Source organism: Perna viridis, chromosome 3 (genome assembly GCF_037379345.1).
Source record: "Perna viridis isolate PV_CMFRI_1.1 ecotype Kerala chromosome 3, ASM3737934v1, whole genome shotgun sequence".
Taxonomy (NCBI): domain Eukaryota; kingdom Metazoa; phylum Mollusca; class Bivalvia; order Mytilida; family Mytilidae; genus Perna; species Perna viridis.
Window position 1 is genome coordinate 48,057,448 of NC_142447.1, and position 22,018 is coordinate 48,079,465.

Genomic DNA, 22,018 nt, shown 5'->3' on the forward strand with positions numbered 1-22,018 from the left:
TTGTAAAAAGCACTTTGTCAGATGTGGTATCGTGTCTGTGAGACACAAATGATGTCCCCGCGTGTGGTTTTGAGTATAACTCAACATAGCTGAACGAAACTTAAACTCAATCTGTAACTAATCATGACAGACTCACATCCCAAAAACCAGTCAAATATCTTCAAGCATTTACAAAAAAAAAGCGAAAAACTATTATTTCAATACAATTTTTAAAGTGCAGGGCCCATTATTTTGGTAAAACTCAGCATAGAAGAATGAAATTTATACTCGATTTATAACTAATCATGACAGACTCGCATACCAAATTGCAGTTCAATCAATATCTTCAAGGGTTTACAAAAAAAGTGCGGAAAACTGTTATTTCCATGAAATTTTTAAAGTCCAGGGCTTATATTTTTGGTAAAACTCAGCATAGCGGAACAAAGCTTTAACTCATTCTGTAACTAATCATGACAGACTCACATACAAAAAAATCAGTTCAATATCTTCAAAGATTTACAAAAAAAGTGCAGAAAACTGTTATTTTTATGGAATTTTTTAAGTCCAGGGCCCATAATTTTGGTAAAACTCAGTGTAGCAGAACAAAAAATTAACTTGATCTGGAACTAATCATGAAAGACTCACATACAAAAAAATCAGTTCCATATCTTCAAGGTTTTTCAAAAAAAGTGCTGAAAACTTATGGGACAGACAGAATTACGGACGGAATTACAGTCAGACGAAATTACGGACGGACAGACAGGGGTAAAACAATATGCCCCAACTTATTGTTGCGGGGCATAAAAAAATTTAAAAACACATCAGTGGGTCAAACTGAATATTATTAGGCAGAGAACTAGTTCCTTTTGATTATCTTTCAGAGTCCATTCCAGATAACAAAGCTGTTACTTCAGAACAGGTGATGCTGTAGCAAATATTGGTAATTACAGTATGCAATCTGGCATTCATTAGAGAGTTAACTTAGAGAAGACTGTGATGACATGCATTAGGGTGTGGTGTATAGCCGACTTCCTTAAGTAACTATAATTACTAATTTATATGTAACACAGTTAAGCAAGTTGTAAGACATGAAATATATTACAAGTAATTTTAAGTTTATGATGCAAATCTTGCAAATGTTGGTTTTCATATTTTCCTTAAAAAAATGGATAACTCTGCAGAGACCCCTGTTCAATAGACAATACTGTGTGTTAGAGTAAAGACAAATATAAAAAAATTTATACTACCATAAGGCTTTCTACTATACAAATACAGGGTGTCAAATAAACCATTGTTGTATTTGTATCCCATGTACAACTTTTCAATTTGATTGACACCTTAAGAAGACCGGTTTTGGGGTGCTTTCTAATACATTCAAGAAAAGGATTAAAATGATTCTTTTTTTTCTTGTGTACATCAAGAGTTTTCACTGTTTGCCAAAAATGTCTCAAAATGTACTTGCTGCAACACACTCAGAATTGCTCAGGAATCCCTCACAACATTTCTGTTTCTAAAGCTCTTACAAATCAGTTAAGATGTTTTTTCTGCAATGTTCATGTATTGTATATAGATGCACATCCTTCCCTGTTTAATGCAGCATATCAAATGGACTAAAAAAAACATACTGTAAATGGACATTAAAACTTCCTCCTAGATATTACCATGAAAATCCATTTACTGATAATATGTCCATGTAGTAACTTTTGACCTACCTAAATCATCACAGGTCTACAAGTAATTTAATTTCTTATAAACATTTTATAGGTGTACTGCTTACTTCAAAGGCTTTATGGTTATGAAACCTATGAAATCACTCTGCATGATATATGAGCTCAGTGTGGGAAACCATTTTTTTCCAAACTTGCCACTTGCCATTCTGGCTAGTGGAATATTGATCTTGCTAGCCAAATATAAATTCAACTAGCCAAATTATTTCCATTCATTCAAAAAATATCTATGCTTTTCACATTTTTTGGTTTTTTCTGTACTACCATCTGTTTTCTCTTGAATTTGACAATCTTCTGCCTTTCCTTTTCTTTCTTCAACTATCTTTTCATTTGTCTTTAAATTTATCAAAAACTTTTCCATTTTCGAATATTCCCTCCTATTGAAGTTTTTCATATACTTTACAGTAACAGAATAAGTACTCATTTAAAAACTCATACTTAAAAAATGTAATTATATTTCAACAGATTCATCATGAAACAAGAAAATGTTTATCATTTGCTTCTTTTAAATTTTTATTTTGATAATCAACCACTGATTTCCCAGGTAACATATCTTAAATTATCAAGATAATTTCGTTTGAATTCTAATACGAGATTGGAACCATCGCGTAGGTTGTGGCACATCCCGTTTGCCGGAAATTAAAATGGCAGATCGCAAACAATGCTTTACAAGTCAATAAAATTGTGCATATCATGGCAAAATTCACTTAACATATTCAAGCTAAACTTCTTAAAATGTAGGGAACATATTTTTAATGTAATACTATGATGTTAACGGATGTTTTACTAAATAACCAGTTGGCTGGTTAACTCTCCTCGGAACTCTCCAATCAAATGACGGTCGCCAAATTGACGAGTGTAAGCTAATGAGAACTCGCCAAATTGCACATCTACTAGTATTTGGCGAGCTGGCAAGCGGTGGTTTCCCACCCTGTGAGCTGAAACAAATTGCAACCAAAATTGGTAATGTTCAATAGGGATAGAAAGAGTGATTGCAGTATAAATGAGTATTGCCCCCCCTTCAACTCTGCAGTATTGCCCTCCCCTCAACTTTGCATTATTGTCCCCCTCAACTCTGCAGTATTGCCCTCCCCTCAACTTTACAGTATTGTCCTCCCCTCAACTTTACTTTTTGTCCCCCTCAACTCTGCAGTATTGCCCCTCAACTTGGCATTATTGTCCCCCTAACTATGCAGTATAACTTCTTTTGAGGGTAAAACAAGTTAGGATATCAATAGGCATGACTTGGTTAACATTAATATTCAAAGTTTTTGTATGAAACAGAGTATGATATCACATCTTGAGCCTGCAACTGAGACCTGCCTACAGATAAACTGAATAGATCCAACACCAACAATTTTACAGCACACAATTACATTTATACAAACATATTAAGACCACTATAATATTGCCCAAGGCTGTATGCATGCTATGATAGAAAGAATTCTGTAATGATTCAGCTAAATGGCTAACTCAACCCACACACAATAAACATCTAATAACCCAGTAACAGGTCTATATTACATATGAAGGTAATCATCTTCCATCATATCAATGTATTCTCTTTACTTCACAGATATTTTAGCCTATAAAGCTTTTTGTTTCAAGTTAACACTATACTGGATACTTATTAGCAGTTTTTCACCTGTCAAGTTTTAAAATATGAGATGCTTCACATCAATTCATTGATGCAAGTTAATCAGATAAGGAAAACCAATCGGTATAGTTTAATACCCAGAAGTTACTAGACTAATAGGCTATTGTGGTTAAAATTGATTTAGTCTGGTGAATAATTTAAACTCTAGCAGACTCTGAAATCCAGTAGTCACTATTTACTGACCAGTGTAATCAGTACATTATTTACATCTGTACACTTAAATAATTTGGAGCCAAAACAAAACAATATAATAGCTTGATATGTCATAAACATAACCATTTAAATTATTCGAATCAAATGAAATGCACAGTATGCCATTTTCAATTAACTTCTAAAGTCAGTAGTGTTTATGTAGAAATACATACTATAAGGGACATGCATTTATTGGGAATCAATAAGAGTAGGTCAAAAACCACTTTATTTTATCAAATTATGGATTACAATGTCTTTATATACTTCTTCAATATAAACATGACCCAGCCTTGACTTGGATAGACATACTTAAGTAAAATTACAGGTGTTTAGGTACAAGTATGCTACCTATTGATAACCATAATGATTAACAAATAGCTAATTAAATAAATAACTGTATAAATAAAGTATGTATAGGATGAGAATACCTCCTTAATATACCTTAAGTCATAACAACTGAGGATGAGAGTACCTTCTTAATACACCATAATTCATTTCAACTGAATTCTTAATGCTATAGAAATTTAGACATAAGTCTAGTTATAAACACACACTATAGTCATCTGGGGATTTATATACACTGTAATACCAGCAGCATAAAGTCAAGTAAAATGGGCAAGAGATGAAGAGGGCAATAATCTACATATACAGCTAGGTTAAACAATGTGGATACTAACAAAAACAGGAAAAAAATTAGCTGATGAAGCATGCCATAATGCATGGGGGAAATGTTCATACATGTATAATTAAATACAGCTATGTATAACAATGCAAATACCAGTACATATAACAATGGTAAGAAAATAGAAAATACATTTTAGAACTATAAAGAAACTGAGTAGAGCTGAAGACAAGTAAGGCATCTTATGAGTAACAACAACTTCAAATCTAATGCCTGATTATTTTACTACATATAAAGAAACCAAGCTCCAAATAGCAGCAGCCATTAGTTTCCACTCCTAACTGGCCTCTCAAAATATGGACAGTATTTAAAAAATCAGACAACATTGCATTAAATCATTTATTTTTCTCCAACTTTGAAAGGTTCTTCCAATTTATAAAAGGGCTTCTTGCAGCATCTAAAGCAAGTTTATACATCAGATGCTGTCCACTGCTTGATAAAGTAATTATGCTTAAATTTTATCACAACTTACTGAAAAAAAATTGGCAGCATAAAATATGTATATAATATTGCGTTTCTTGAACAAACCTAACATACAGTCACTTAGACTAGGATACAAGTCAACACCATAAAAAATTGCTAAAAAATGTAAACAAATTAACCTTAATAAGCTCACTGTGACCTTGACTTTAAATTAAATATTCCCAAGGCAACAAACTTTTTAGAAAAGATACCGCCAACAATTGATGTATAAAAACTAATCATGCCAGAGGTAAGAAATTCTTTGTAAGAATTCCAAATGATCAATTATTGTAATCAAGCATTCAGAACAGCCAATTATATTAAACGTCAAAAATGTAATAATAAACTGACAAACAATTGGATTATGTATATTGAATCGATAAAACTCATCTTAGCAATGCTTTGCACCAAACAATATTATGTTTAAAATATAAAAAAAGTAGAACTAAGAACCAGCATCTGCCAGAAGTTACATAATGATACCAGTATAGAGTTACATAACAAATACTGCAGCCAGGTGTAATTCAGTGCATATGTTAGAATTATTGGCTGCCACCATGTAAACAGAGAAATATGGTGAGGGTGTGTTCAAGGAACTCAAACCTTTTATAGATTTATGGATGTCATAGAACAGAAGCTATAACTGACTGTATAAAGGAGAATAGCAAACAATAATTCAATACAAATGTAATACAACATAAAGAAAAAAAAAACTTATGGAGTCAAAGCAAGGATATATCTTGTAATGTAAGTGATTGGAACATTGAACTGAGATACACCTTATGAAATTTGAGTTGTATACTAATAAAATATACCCTAGCGACTCAATGACCTTGACCTAATTTGACTTTAGAATCATCCAAAAGTTCTCAATCATCTGTTCATATATCTTGATTTGAAGTCAACTGAGCTGATAAATAGCATCATTTATCTGATTGTTGATGAAAACCATGATTAACCTCCTAATCCATCAAACTATCCTAAATATCTCAAGGAATACACCCAATCTTCAAAGATTTTTTAGCCCAACTCTTTGTGGGAGACTTAAGAAAGACCACAGAATTTTTTTTCTGTTCCCTGATAATTTTTAAATGTCCTGCAGGCTACACTAATACTCTATGATGCTTTATAATGTGATCAAAAACAATTAACATGTATGTCAGAGAACTGTAAAGAACATAGGCAAACCTGTATAAAGTACTTACATCATAACACAATATGCAAGGATCATAATAAAATGCTTTGCAGGGGGCAACTTGATTCAACTTCACAGGTTAAGTATGGACATACCATTCAAGCTTGATATAGCCTTGAATTTTGATTGCAATAAGACATTTACAGCTAGTTGAAATAGACCAGTTTCAATTTCAATAGCTCTTTAGGTAGAAATCTGCCCTAAATTATACCAATGTTTTCTACTTGCATAACTACCATAGAACACCTGTGTGATCTCTTGGACACTGTCTTTATAGTTGAATGGCTGCAGATTAGATGGTGGATGACAAATTTAAAGGTTAAGGTCATCATAATTGACAGCTTTTCAAAATTAAATAGAACATATTGGTAAAATGTAGGGCAGATTTCTACCTAGAGAGCTATTTACTCACTAGACCAGCTAAACTGGTCTATTTCAACTAACTGTAACTTAGGATGAGAATTTGACTGAACCGCAGACATCTGTATATGGCCCTTAATTCCTGAACATTTCCAGTAACAACCTCCAGATACAATTATAATCTTCATTTTGGGGTATGGCACTTTGTGGTGCAATTTCAAAGTGATCCATTTCCCAAAATCAGGGGGTGATGATTAGATTCTTAGGGGGTGGCAGATTTTGAAAATAAATAATCTGTCTCTGATTACATAGGAAATAAATTATCTGGCCTCATCATACCAGAAAAAAAAATAGTCTGACTTTGCAAATTGCTAGAAGATAAATATTCTGACCTTGGCTAGTGAATTGAGAATAAATATTCTGATCTTCCCTTGTAAATAGAAAATAAATATTATCACCTGCACAAAACCTTTTAAAAAAATTTTGGCTCACTACACTCACCAATTAGTATTATAAATTAGAAAAGTATACATGTTTAAATACTCCACAAGTTTTATACAACACCCTAATAGTATCCAAAGACAATATTACATTTTTGTACATAAATGACTTTACTGGAGTATTGTGTAGTTGACTATTGCAATTATAGATTTCATTCATATGCAAATCTGTCCCCTAAAAAGTCCCTCACAACATTTCCCGCTCAATTTGGGACATATTTCAGGTCAAGAAATGCCACCTGTTGGATATAGCAGAGACTATGCCTTGTATTATAGAGAATGAACTTCACTTCATACTGTCTTTTATGATAAACATAAAAAGTAACACATGGATTGACATAGAACTCAAACCACTACTCCAGCAATGCTAGAGGTTGTCTGGCAAGCAATTTTCTGACTTGGTGCCATCCTAACCTCAAGCATCTGACATGTTGCAAACCACCCCAAATGTTAATTAGCTAAACATGTGTTTTAAAATACTTTATGTCTATAATTTACATAAAAGAAGTTTAGCCTACCCAAAATCAAACCATAAAAATCCTAAATATATGTTAAATACCTAGAAAACATTTGTAATGAAGAGTTGTCAAAATGACCAGCAATTTTGAATTAGGTCACTAATTTTACGGAATACAATATATTTTTGACAAAAACAAACTCAAAGTTGGTAAAGGCAATTCGTTGGTTAATTTGATATGTTTGTTTCGCAAATTTTACAATCTGTAATTTTATCAACTGGAATTACACTCATAAAGCTAAAAACCAGATATGAAGTTCATTTTAACTGCTTATTCAAATGATTTCCAGGATTGCTGGATTTTCTCATCAGGTAGGTCATTGTTTTTCTTTAGTCTCCTTCTCCCGTGTAATGGTAAAGAAACTGTATAAAACGTTTTAAATAGATAATAGTTCACTATAATTCTGCCGATTTCAAGGAACAGCGGAAAGAGCGTTATGCAATATGGCGCTCGGAAGTAAGAGGTTGGGGTATGGAGGAACAGAATTCCAACCTCTTACGTTGAAAGAGTACCCAAACCACATACTTTGGTAATTAAGTATGACACATGACCACCTTTTATCCACTTAGAAAATCAAATTTTTCACCGATATGAAATAATTTAAATATTAATCTGGCTCCCCCTTGATTCTCTGTCCAACTCTCTCAGGAAATACTAAAACAAATTTTAATTTCGTAAACAAAGGTTTACAAAAACTGTTAGTAAATAAATGCTATGAATTAAAGTTAAGCTACATGACAAACAGCTGTTGATTGAGGGAGGTACATAACAACAGGAAATAATGTAGTCAACTTATGTAATACAATTTATTAACTAGAACATCATAAAATGTACACAAGCAGCAAAACAAAGAGCAAACAATACTGACAACAAAATCGCAACATTCAAAATCAATTTACATAAGCCATACTAAACTAAGGAATATCAGTTTTATTTCATAAAAAATGTCTGGGTGAATCTTCAAAAAGATATGTGGTAAATATTTATACAAGATATTCCTGAGTTTCAGTTTTACCAAAATAATGATATTTGGCCACTTATATTTGTATCAATTATTGGTTTATAATTCTTTCGTTTTCAATATAAAAAAAATATCAAGAAGTGCAAGACAACTAGACATTAAGCTTAAACTGCATCGTTCAGCATGTTTAAAAGTCTAATCTGTAATGTTTTTTAATCTTGACTAAACCTTATAAAAATTATGATTCCAACTATGAGTTGGTTAACTAGAGGTTCTAGATAGCCTGAATCACTCACCTGGTCAAAAATAGTCTTTATATCTTTCTAAAGCAAGACTTTTGACCTTACCTAACTATTGTCACAAGAATCATTTAATCAACAGACAGCATCTTAGTTATCCACCCAGTTTTCATATTACAAAATAAATCTCTAATTGCCATTTTTTTCTCTTTAAGGGCTATAACTCCAACATTGAGCAACAGATCTTATAGAAAATTTCAGCAGACATGTAGGTCGAACTCACCACGCTGATATTTGGCTTTTGGTTTTCAACTAATTTCAACAAGTTGTCAATTCTTATTAGTGGTAGGCATGTTTTCAACAAAAAAAAAAATTGTTAAGGATATCCTAACAAACATTCATACAATGTTTGGTTATAATCCATTCTACAAATTGTCTATGAGGAGATTTTTCAGCACCCGTGACTCATAATCTTTCTGAAAATTTTGGCATTAATGTACAAGAAGGTAATCCCATCATGCTGAACAATTTTAATCCCTGCCAGATTTTAGCTAAACCCAACTGTTTTCGAGTTATATGCATAATTCTGAAATTTTACCCCTTTGGTCTATTTTTAGAAACGGTGGCCATGTTTCTTACAAGATCGCATGGACTGCTTAACATATTCTACATACTATTCATGCAAAGTTTTGTTTTAATCCATCCAGTAGTTTCAGAGGAGACGATTTTCAATGTTGGAAATGTAAAATTCACGGAAAAATCTTTAACTCATTCATTTGTCAACAAATCTTTCTAAAAATTTTGGCATATGTTCATCCAGTAATGCTGAACAATTAAACATCCTACCAGATTACAGCTAAATCCAACTATTTTTAAGTTATTTGCATACTTCTACAATTTGACCCCTATGGTCTATTTTTAGTAATGTTGGCCATGTTTCTCACAAAAACAAAAAAACCCACACAAGGATTGTTAAAAATACCTCAACGAACAAACATGCAAAGTTTGGTTACAATCTATTGAGTAGTTTCAGAGGAGAAGATGTTTGAAAAAGTTAATGAAGACGGATGACAGACAACGAACACATAGTGATGGGAATAACTCACATGGCCTTTCGGTCAGGTGAGCTAAAAATGATGAACCTTTCACAGATTCCTAATTACATGATGCCATTGTGCACCTCCTATTCTGTTTTTCGTCATTTTAACCAACAGATATTGGGATCTCAGCAATAAGTTATCAAACAACAGATATTGGGATCACAGAATTACTGTGGAATGTGTAATTTAACTAGAAAAACTATGAGCAAAGCTCACTTAGTGATACCTTCCGCTCCCTTTCTGAGAAACGATTTAAGCATTCACAGGATAAACAAAATAGGAGGTGCACAATGGCATCAAGTAATAAAGAATGTGTAAGTTTCATCAAATTCCATTCAGTGGTTTCAGAGGAGCTGCAGATTAGAAGACAGTCTCCCCTTGGTCTACAAATGACAAAGTATATATTTTGCATAAAGAAAGCCCAAACAATATTTTGATGGGAAACAAAATAAAGTAGGAGGTGCACAATGACATCAAATTTTAAAGAATCTGTGAAAGTAAATTTCATTCTGCAGTTTCAGAGGAGCTTCGACTAAGAAGAAGGTCTCCTATTGGTCTACAAATGACAAAGTCCTTATTTTGCATCAGGAAACTCAAAAAAATTTTCAGATGAAAAACAAATAGGAGGTGAACAATGGAAAGAATCTGTGAAAGTTGCTTTTAATTCCATTCAGCGGTTTCACATGAGTTGGCAGATTAGAATTGGGAATTGAAGAATGGACTGATGAACAGACAGACTATGATCACCACATGTATATACCTTCGGCTTTTCAAGTGGGGAGTTTAACAACATATATTGGTATACCAGCAAAAATTAGTCTGGGGGAAATCGTATATCCTCCAGATAAGAAGGCTTAATGGTGCCCTTTTGTTACATTTTTCCTCAAAAATCATTCTCAGTCTTGTCTCATATAAATTGAATTTCTGTTCCCTGTGATAGACAACTCATCGTATTACAGGAACTAGTTCAACATCACCCAAAGAGCATGTATTTATAAAATGTAATACATGCCTTCAATATAAAGCAACATACCACTACTGATGTTATTCAGTTCTATCAGAGAAAGAGGATCAATTCAATTAACAGGTAAATAAATGGACTAAACAATACTCCAGTAATGCTAGAGGTTGTCTGACACACTATTTTCTGACTTGGTGCAATGGAATGAAATTCCAACCTTTCATGTCATAGGAGGGGACAAAACAAATGCAGTGAAGTTCCATCTACATGTATATGTGAGATGAAAATAATAAACATATGTACAACAGATTTATTTACAACACAGACAGACAGACAAACAACAATATAACCAACCTGCTGGCTCCCAGTAAACCAAGTGGGCATACACATTCCAGTTAGGGAACACTAAATAAAACCAGCAAATGTTAGAATAGCAAAGTAATTAGAAGCAAAACCATTTAGAAAGCATAGCTTTTATTTTCTTTTAAATGTACACACAAGTAAATGAACAGGTACTAAGCATTTTAACACAAGAATTCACAAACAATATCTTGAGGGTGTAGAAAAAAATAAATATACATGTACATGTGTTATCATTATCAGTCTAGAAGACTGTACTCAGTATTTTCAGTGGTTTGGTTAAAATATTTTGAACAACATTAAGTCACTAATGACAGAACTTTAAATGAGGAAAAGTATTTGGTCTTAAATGTGACAAGAATATTGAACCTCTCTGTGTATTGCCTTATAACAATCATAATCCATAAAAATCTATAAATAGAACTCATAGATTTGTTCAATGAAAAACCAACAACAGCTTGTAAACTTCACAGGAAATTTATTTTACTTCTCCTGTTTATCACATTAGGTCAAATAGAAACTAAGTAAGGTCAGGTCACAGTACAGACAACAGGAGAAAATATGATTGTATGGTTATGTTCCACACTGATGGGTGAATCAGCAACACCAGGTCATAACTTGTGACATGACCATGTGTATTGATCTCTAGGAGACAGGTCATTCTCAGGACAACAGACAATTCTACTTAATCTACTGAATAATACATGAACAGCACCCACATACCTATAGCAGGTCTGGAATCTGGTATTGGATTTAATATTCCTTGGGGACATTGATTTCATTGTGATTATTAATGATCTTTAATCAGCTAACTGGATTATCTCCAGCAGTGATGATACTTATCTAACAGCCAAAATACCAGGCCAATGGTTGTCATAGGTAACATAGTACAGAACACAATCATACATAATGGGAGAACTACAGGTCTCAGTATCATATTAATATTCCCATAGACTTCTATAGTGAATTGCATATTTTTAGGATTTCTTTCATATATGTAAATTGATTCAATAAAACTTTCACTTATGTAGCATTTCTAAGGACATGTAAAAAAATTATTTCCATCAAAAAAAGTAGGGCGAGTCCATGAAAATTAAAGATTGGACAGAAAATTAGCCTTGAACTATAAATAGTCATTTTCTCTACTTTCACTTTCCTTTTGCATTCATCAAACCAACCTTTTCAGTGGAACATTTTTATGTTATAATGTTAGATTTTCTTAATAAAAAGTTTGTCATCTTATAGTGTTATGTTTGCTCTATTTTATAAGTCATTGTTCATATCTTTTAACAAAACATTAGTTTGTAGAGAGGCAAAAAGAAAATGCACTATATTTTTTTAGCATCCATGTTTTGACATACACCAGCTCAGGGATATGCAATGCGATACCGTTACATACAGAGAACATGCCCACTTAGATTTAGTCATGTAGCAGTCATAATAACTGAACAGACATGCTGTGATAGAAACATGTCTATCACTGACCATGTTATTTAAGATCATTACTAATGAATAAGAAGGACCCAAAACTTATCAGTAATATGAACCAAAATGACCAATCACATCAATTGTTAAACCTATAACAACTATACAAGGAACCAGTCACAGCATCTTTCAACTGAGGCCATCTTTGATCAAGAGAACTTACATCTTAAAACCACAAATGGAACTTGTTCCACAGCTGACCATGCAGTACCTTAAAGGATAGTCAAGGATCTTGATAAAAACCCAAATTGAAGTTAGACAATGCATTTTAAATACATACATATATATGCTAAAGTGACAATAATAGCCAATAGGCACTGACACATTAGGACTGAAGAATGAAATAAATAATGATGTTTACCACACCGCATGGTCAAGTGTTATTTTTTTTCTTAGTAGGAACATGAAAAGCTGCCCTAAGTCATAGGATACACCCCTCCAAACATCTTTACTGCTTTAAGTCCGACAACTCAGAATAGAAATGTTGAAAAGCAATAAAAAATGAAAGGGAGCTGTCTTTCATGATGAAAAACATTGCACCAATTATTACTGAAATCTAATATAGGATTTCTAAGTTGTTATAAAATGTGTAGGCATACAAATGGACATAGAAACAATAGTATACACACACACTTCTGTCAAATGAACTGAAAACCAAAACCTGAGACAAACAGCTTGCATTTGGCTTACATACAGAAAAAATAACTGTTTTGACAGCCAATCCAGGAAAATTGGGCTTTCTATTATGAGTTGTTTTGAAACTATGAATACTTTTCCAGTGGAAACTCATACATGTACCTCTCTATAAAGGTAGCAGAGTTTTCTCATTTTTACACTAAAACTTCATGCAAGTTATTGTTGCCAGATAATCAAGCTTTGTTCATCACGAACACGTATGTGCACTGGTTAAAAGTGCTCCAAGTTATATTTTACATTTATGAGCTCAAGTTTTGTTCATCACGAACACGTATGTGTACTGGTTAACAGTGCTCTGAGTTCTATATTACATTTATGAGCTCAAGCTTTGTTCATCACGAACACGTATGTGTACTGGTTAACAGTGCTCTGAGTTATATATTACATTTATGAGCTCAAGCTTTGTTCATCACGAACACGTATGTGTACTGGTTAACAGTGCTCTGAGTTATATATTACATTTATGAGCTCAAGCTTTGTTCATCACGAACACGTATGTGTACTGGTTAACAGTGCTCTGAGTTATATATTACATTTATGAGCTCAAGCTTTGTTCATCACGAACACGTATGTGTACTGGTTAACAGTGCTCTGAGTTCTATATTACATTTATGAGCTCAAGCTTTGTTCATCACGAACATGTATGTGTACTGGTTAACAGTGCTCTGAGTTATATTTTATATTTATGAGCTCAAGCTTTGTTCATCACGAACACATGTGTACTGGTTAACAGTGCTCTGAGTTATATATTACATTTATGAGCTCAAGCTCATTTTCTATTTTTATAGGAATTTTTTGATGACTTTTGTATAACATATCATCAATTAAAGAGTAAATAGCTGTCACAGCCATAAACCATAACATAAATACAAGGTTTAGGACCTTGTGAAACCAAAAATCAGATCCTGACTTTTATAATGTCCAAAAGTTTGACCCAGACAAAAAAAAACTCTGATATCAGATAGTATGTAGCAATGGTAACATATGACAAATTTGAGTGAGTCATTTTGTTGATGTGCATCTGCATAATAATGCAGAAAGACTTAGTCACAGCTGCCAGAAAATTACCCTTTAATCACTAACATCCTCCTTATAATATAATACAAACTTGTTTAAAATTCTACAACATGAACTTTTATTCAGATAGATATTTAAATAAGCACTGGTAGTTATTTGTATTAGTTTTTTGGTAATATTTCACATCAACTACTCAACACATCAAAATATCATGCATTTATTGTTTTTAAAATTTCCAGCAAGCTTGTGTTATTACTAAAAAGTAAATTTGTAAAAATTATGTATGCTTAAAGAGTTTACACTTTCACTTGAGGATGTGAAACCAATAGGATATCAATCCAAGCATAAGCTAGTTATGGTAGTATCATGTACATAAAGGTACTAAACACACTAGTACCTAATCCACCAATAAAGAAGTGAATTATTACAGAAAATAGATCATCAGTAAAACCAGTATATAACAATAAAACACCTTGGGAAAATTATCAGGACATCCTTGTGTGTTATATAATAACTTATAAAGTCGAAATATTTAATTATAAATAAAATGTTTCCAGGGCCCAGCTTGATACAACTACAGAGGTGAACCCTGAACAGTTGGGGCAAGTAACTTGATACAGCTTTGAATTTTGATTACAACTTGATATATGACACATGATAAGATTTGACCAGAATCAAAGTGATCACTTTCTGGCCCTATATTCCTAAATGGTTCTAGACAAAACCTCAGAAATTAATAAAAACTTTCTTTTGAGGATATGGCAACTTGTGGTACAATTTCAAAGTTATCCATTCCCTTTCACCCAAGTTAATATCCAGAAATTGAAAAAAATATTTCTTTTTGGTCTCTTTGTGGCCCCTTATTCTTACTTGGCTCACAGCCCAAAAATCAAACCTAGTCTGCATTTTGTTGTAAGGCACATTGTAGAAAAATTCATATGAAATCCACTCCCTTTTACTCAAGTTATTGTCCACATATACAGAAAATGCTTGTTTCCAGCCATGCTACAAAAGCAAGACTGTAATTAATTTTGTGTGCAAAGACTTTAATCTTTTTTGCCCCTATTTCAAAAAAGATTACAGTCTTTGCACACAAAATTAATTACAGTCTTGCTTTTGTAGCATGGCACCTTTTTACGTAATTTCAAAGAGATATGTTCACCAATAGTCAAGTTATTGTCTAGACATAGAAAAAATCATGTTTCTTGCCCCTATTTTGCCCATAATTTATAAAATATTCAAGTCTTGCCCTCTCCCCCACCCCCCAAAAAAAAATCAATCCTAGTCTGACAATTGTTTGTAAAGCCTAAGAATAACACATATGAAATGCAGGGGTTTCATTAATTTTTTGCATTGCAGGTACCTTTGGTTTAGTAGATTCCTGATTTAGACATAAGAGCACCTGAAGCTACCATAAACTTTAGCCCCTCAATAAACAAGCTACATTTGTAGAGGCTGAAGTATCACAAATCTCTTCTAAAAGTACATTTAACATGTTGTATACCTAAACATTGAAGCAGCTTCTAAGTTTATATTTATTCCTTATATGTGTAGAACAAAATCAATTTCAGAGAACATAAAAATGTACTAATATCAATATCAACTCCCTGAGGACTGCATTCCCCTTGGTGAACACCAAAATTTCTACCAATAACTTCTTGATTGATAACCTACCTAATTAAATTAAGACAAAACATCCCCAGAATGACAACATCATTTCAGCTAGATGATGGATTCCAGCAGCCAATAATTGGCTCCCAGTTGCTCCCAGTTTCAAGACTTAGCATTTAATAGAGCATGAGAGAATAAAAACATATCTACCTTTGATAAACACGCAAAAAACAGTGAATTTTCTTCGAAGTTTTAAAACAAAAAATGTTAAAAATAAAAATTACCAAAATTCCATCTTAATATAAGCCCTATTTCAAACTGGACAACATTAACTAAATAATCCTTACATCCTTTCTTCAGGATACTTTTTACGTCCTCTACAGTATAAACCAACATATCTTAGCAGCATTTAAAAAATAGGTGAGATTTGATCCTTGCCAATTGCCTCCAGCTGTTAGTGAACCACAAAATTAAAAAGGATCATTATAACAGGTGTACAGAGATATTACCACAGTATTAGATATCTGCCAACATTATAGATAGATCTGACACTTAGGTAGTGCACTGTAGCAGGAATACCAGAGCAAGACCACAGTAGTTAAAATAAACCCTTCTACTTGCAATAATCCCTAACTCTCCATAATCTTCCTTTTGAAACATCCCAAATTAATCATTTTATGACCATCTACAATGCACATTCGCTGCTGCATTTTCATATGAATTTATCTCAAAATCTATTGAATGTATTCACCTACAATGTACATGTAGAAACAGTTTTAAATTTTCTGAGTTGGATTATTTCCCCTTCCAATTATCTGACCATTACATAGTTCTTCAGGATACAAGAACGCAATTATTCACAATGCAATTTCCATATGGGGGGTTCTCACTTCCACTTAAATCTAAAAATAGATCCAGGTGAAATTTCTCTAATCTAACGCAATATTGCTTAAATACACCCATATAGCTTTTAAATTTTGAAATAAAAACCACCATGTCATGCAGCGTTTCTGCCCATAAATTGATGTGCAAAAAGGGGGACACTTTTTCAAACATTTTTTCAGTAGCCACCCTAAGCCTTAAGTGCTCCATAAAATACACATATGTGCTGCTAGCTTTCAAATTCGATACTTTACGTTCCTTACTACTTGTGCAATTTTTTCATGAAAATATCTGTTTTTTTATAATTCACCAATCATGAATGTTTCTGTATTTTCCACTGGGCTGCATGTTGGGATAAAGATCTGGCTGAATACCTAGGAGACATAATTGCGCTATTGTAACCTTCAAGACTCTGAACACAGAAATACTTTAATTGGATTTTCTTCCAATGTCAACACTCTATATTTCAGTTCAATAAAGTCCTCAAGGCATGTAATACGCACAGCCCAAAAGCCCTTTGGAACCATACTAATTATCCTACTTCAAGTACAAATCTACATGATTCCTTATATTTAAATCAAATTTCATCATTATCTATTGAAAAGAGAATGAGAACTACATGTAGTGTTTGTATGTGATATGAATAACGGACCTAATGACAGATAGAGAGGACAAATCTTTTGTTATTGTAGTATTCATAGCTTTGTTTTCTGATGTAAGTTAGAGCATATATAAATGTAGTGAAGAAGAAAATGACAAAATGTGCCTGTATCTGAATTATTCAAATATACATGTAGACAATTAGTGACAGCAACCTATATTACCGATTGTGTTCTAGTACGCCAGCTATTTGTTGTTGACCTTGAAGCTAACGAGGCAGTGCTAGGGCTGGGACTGCGGTCAGGAAACTGAAATACAATCAAACAAAAGCACACACAATAAGCAAGCATAAATAAAAAGACATGCAAACAACAAATCAGTAAACAAAAAAGATTATTTAAGTTATAGAAGCAAAGAATATTTTTAATAAAATATTATAGAACCAGGATACAAGAACTAAAAAAAGACTTAATACTGTTACAAAAGAGAAAGATACATGTATGGTAGATAACTAACAATAGAGTGAGTGGTATTTGTTATACTAATAGATATATGTACAGCTTACATACAGAGATTACTAGCATCAGATCAAAGGTAAAATTCTTACAATTACATAAACTTGAGATCTACTTAACATTTGTGTCTTGGAACCAATAAACTGAGGCCTGTCAGCAATACACTGTGTTGTCTCTACATCACTAAACAACAGACTTCCAGGAGCCTGAATTGCCCTTCAAGGCCAATAACTCTTAATAAGGAGTCATCCTACAACTTTGATGACCTTTTCATAAGAATCGTGTAATCAATTAAAAGTTATTTTTTTTATCTATCATGTTTATCATACTGGCCAAAAATTGCAAAAAAGTTAGGTTTCGCCTTCAAGGGCAATAATTCTAGCAAGGAGTCGTCCAATAACTTCAACCCGAGCAGTCTTTTGTAGGCCTTATCATAAGGATCATTTTATCAACAGAAAGTTTTTTTTCTGCCCATTTTTAACTGTCATTTTTTGCTTTCAATGGCAATAACTCTAAACAAGGAGTCTTCATAGAGTACATGCAAAATAATCCTTTATAAGCTAGTATTGGTCAAAAGATGTCTTGATTCAATAGACTAATAAGTTATCAATATATGTGGCAAGTATTTCCTTCATGTAAATACATGTAGTTCTTTTAAGGTTATTTGGGAAATTTACACATTTACATGTAACTTCATTTTCAACTAACTTCCTATTGACCATAGGAACTGCAAGATTATACACCTATGGAGCTTTTCAAATTATACAATTGTGGAAAAAACTACAACAGGGCTATTAAAATTATACACTAGTGGAAATAAATAAAATGTGCTTCAATGGGAAATTTAAACTGTATACTTGTGGAAAAACTACAACGGGTCTATTGGAATTATACACTAGTAATGATACTAGATTTCAAATTATATACTTGTGGAAAAACTACAGTGGGGCTACTCAACTTATTCACTAGTGAAAAAACTACAGAGGGGCTACTCAACTTATTCACTAGTGAAAAAACTACAGTGGGGCTACTCAACTTATTCACTAGTGAAAAAACTACAGTGGGGCTACTCAACTTATTCACTAGTGAAAAAACTACAATGGTCTATTGGAATATACATTTCAGTATATACATTTCAGTAGATACTACATTTCAAATTATATACTTGTGGAAAAACTACAATAGAGTTATTCAAATTCTACACTGGTGGAGATACCACAATGGGCTACTCAACTTGTACTCTAGCAGAAAAATTACAATGGGCTTACCATTGGGCTAACCGTTTTATATTGCAAGTAAATCATTGTACTCATCCTACAATATCCCTTAATCAATGGGCCAAAACATTTGTCAAGGTTTACTAACTTCTATATCATTACATGAAGCTGAACATAAAAATGTTATGTAAAGGGCAAGTGTGGTATAATTGTCTTCACTGCAAAATGTTAACCTTGTTGATATGTATGTAATGGACTACTTAAACTAAATATGTTTATGGTATGAAAACTTGTCAGGTAATAAATTATTACCTGAGAGAACCATGTTAGGTGGTAAAGAAATGTACATCTGATTGTGTAAAACATATTGTGTGAGTCACCAGCGGTGGTCCTCAGCTTCTTTGACATCCAGAAAAAAGTGTGTAATTTGTTGTTTATTCTAAAAAGACCTATTTAGAGTATATTTTTCCTCTAGATACAATCATTAAGGTACACTACATGTACATTAAAAAAAAAAACACACACACACACAACTTAATAAATATGATGTGTTACTGGAAGGAGGAGGTGAAGTATTTGACAGCCAACACAGTTCAAGTTTTTCTTTGCTAAAAAGGTAAAAATCAGGGGTAACCATGGTTGGTGCGGGAAGACAATAAAAAAGAAAACAAAACTGAAACAACTAACAAAGAACACAACTCTAAATAAAAAGGAACCAAGAATAAATGAGCAACTGACGACTCCAACATCATAACAGGTAAGAAGAACCATCCCTTTTTTACAGAATGTCATGTCTGGTATAATACAAAAGAGATTGATATGTATCAAACATTTACATGTATATGTAAGTATTATTTAACAAGTTCATAATGTTGGTTGTAGAAAAAATGACTTTTATATTGACTTAAAGGTAATAAAACTGTGAGCTACTTGTAAGTTTAGTGAGGTGCAAAATATTATATGAATTGTTGGCAAACTCTTGAATTACATTCAATCTCCAAATGCAGAAATGGATGTACTATTACACCATACAATGTAAAGCCTACCAAAAGGAGAAGTAATGCTGATTATAAGTCTTTCTACTTTGGTCAATTGCAGAGGCAGAAAGCAAAGTCTATTGCATCTTTCAATTAGAATGAATTGGGATAGATTTAATGAAGACAGTCTACATCTGTAGGCTGCATTTCTCAGAAATCTGGATCTTAGCTAGCTGCATGATGAAGTAGGACAGTCATTAAGATTTTCCCACTGAACAACATGATATACAGTGGTGGATCCAGGTAAGGGGCCCAAAAAAAATGCTTGACAGGATCATCATGAGGACAAAAGTGAGTGTTTTCCATGATTTAACACACACAATTTTTCAACAATTTTTTTTCTAAGAGGGGGGGGGGGTCCAGGCCCCCTGGGGCCCCACCTTGGATCTGCCACTGATATATACTTTGCTGACCTGATAAACATAGACAGTCTCAGTCAGACAGTCATTTCTCCTGTTACCAATAATGGATATCAATGATAATTTAGTTCTAATTTTTAATCTGATTTAAAAAGAATCAGACTTACTCTCATTAACACCATCAGAGAAAAGTTGCCATAGAAGTATTAATTCCTATAACTTTTATCCAATACTACAAGAAATCAGAAAGATAAAATGACAATTTTGGATCACAAGTGAGAAATAGATTCAAAGAATGACTGTTTATCATCTTGAGGTAATATTAGTATGAAATAATTGTATTAGATACATAGTTCATTTCAAAATATATGAGATAACTATAAACTTGACACTTAAATAAGATTTATTGATATCTTATACAAAGGATATGGTCTTTGTTTATACTGGATGTCCTACTGACTTCAGAAAATAAGGAAACAAAATACCAATAAATTAAACAACTAGGTCAAAGCTAAAGAAGGTATTCATCCCTAGAACACTAAATAAGATCAAATTAAAAAAGCCTGTAGCTTTGGGGAGTAAATAAAGTTGCATTTAGAGAGATAAATTTTCTTTAATCACATTCAACAGCATTTGATTACTTAGCAGAATACTACTTTTGATAAATTTGTTCCCACAAAGTGATGAAATTAAACTAGGGAAAAAGTACATTATGTACTACATTTTCTACATCCTTGGTAAGCAAATTATCTAGGTCTTATACATGTACCATGTGCATGTACCTCAACATTTCATTGCTAATTGAAAAATCGTTACAAATGTATGTTAAACTTTACAACATTGTCAGTGCTATCATTACAAATGTTTATGTGTTTGTGCACATGTTATTTAACCATTTTATGAGCAGCTAAAAATGTGAATGAAATATTTTCAACTAAATATATCTCTATTAATGGGTTCTGTAAACAACAGGCTCCCAGGAGCCTGAATGGCTCACCAGTTAATTTTTGTCTTTAAAGGGCAATAATTCTAACAAGGAGTTGTCCAACAATTTTGACTCAAAATACTTCGGTAGGACTAACTTGGATGTATCATGATGATAATTTCATCAATTGAAAGTTTCTTTCTATTTATTATAGTTTTTTATATTGGCTGAAAACTGCTAAAAACATCATTTTTTTTGCCTTTCAAGAACAATAACTCTAATGAGGAGTCGTCCATCAACTTGGACCCCTGCACTTTTGTAGGCCTTATCATAAGGATCATTTCAACAATTGCAAGACTTTTTCTATCTATCATAGTTTTCAAAATATTGGCTGAAAACTAAAAGAACACCATTTTCACCTACCAAGGTCAATAACTCTAACAGGGAGTAGTCTGACAACTTTGATACAATGCATTTTTTGTAGGCCTTATAATAAGAATCATTTTGTCAATTGAAAGAATGGATTTTGGAGATATATGAAAAGAACTTATGACTGACCTTTTTGTTCTATTTTTTGTATCAGTGGCCATGTTTTTCCATGGATAAAAAATCACTACATCAGATCTATGCAGAATACCCTTAGTAATATTCATACTCAGTGTTCTAGGATTCCACTTTCCCGTCACCCGAGGCAAGTGCAATTATGATGAAGGAAAGCGTTTTTTTATTCTCCATTTTTCATTTGGCAAGTAGAAAATTTCAATTCTTGAAAGGATTAGTA

The 22,018-nt window shown here is 32.8% G+C and overlaps 1 protein-coding gene across 3 annotated transcripts in view; it reads right to left on the bottom strand.

Annotated features, from left to right (window-relative positions):
* The window catches only part of LOC148622662 (uncharacterized), a 47,685-nt gene that overhangs the window by 16,335 nt on the left and 9,332 nt on the right, over nt 1–22,018 (bottom strand). The window contains exon 4 of one of the 3 annotated variants that reach the window (XM_088572677.1): nt 17,409–17,492. The exons of 1 other annotated variant lie outside the window; for it this stretch is intronic. In XM_088572677.1, coding sequence (XP_088428803.1) covers nt 17,409–17,492 — 84 coding nt within the window. Of the gene's footprint in view, nt 1–10,887; nt 10,939–17,408; nt 17,493–22,018 lie in introns of all 3 variants that reach the window. One more of the 3 variants, XM_088572678.1, reaches the window with a different exon arrangement.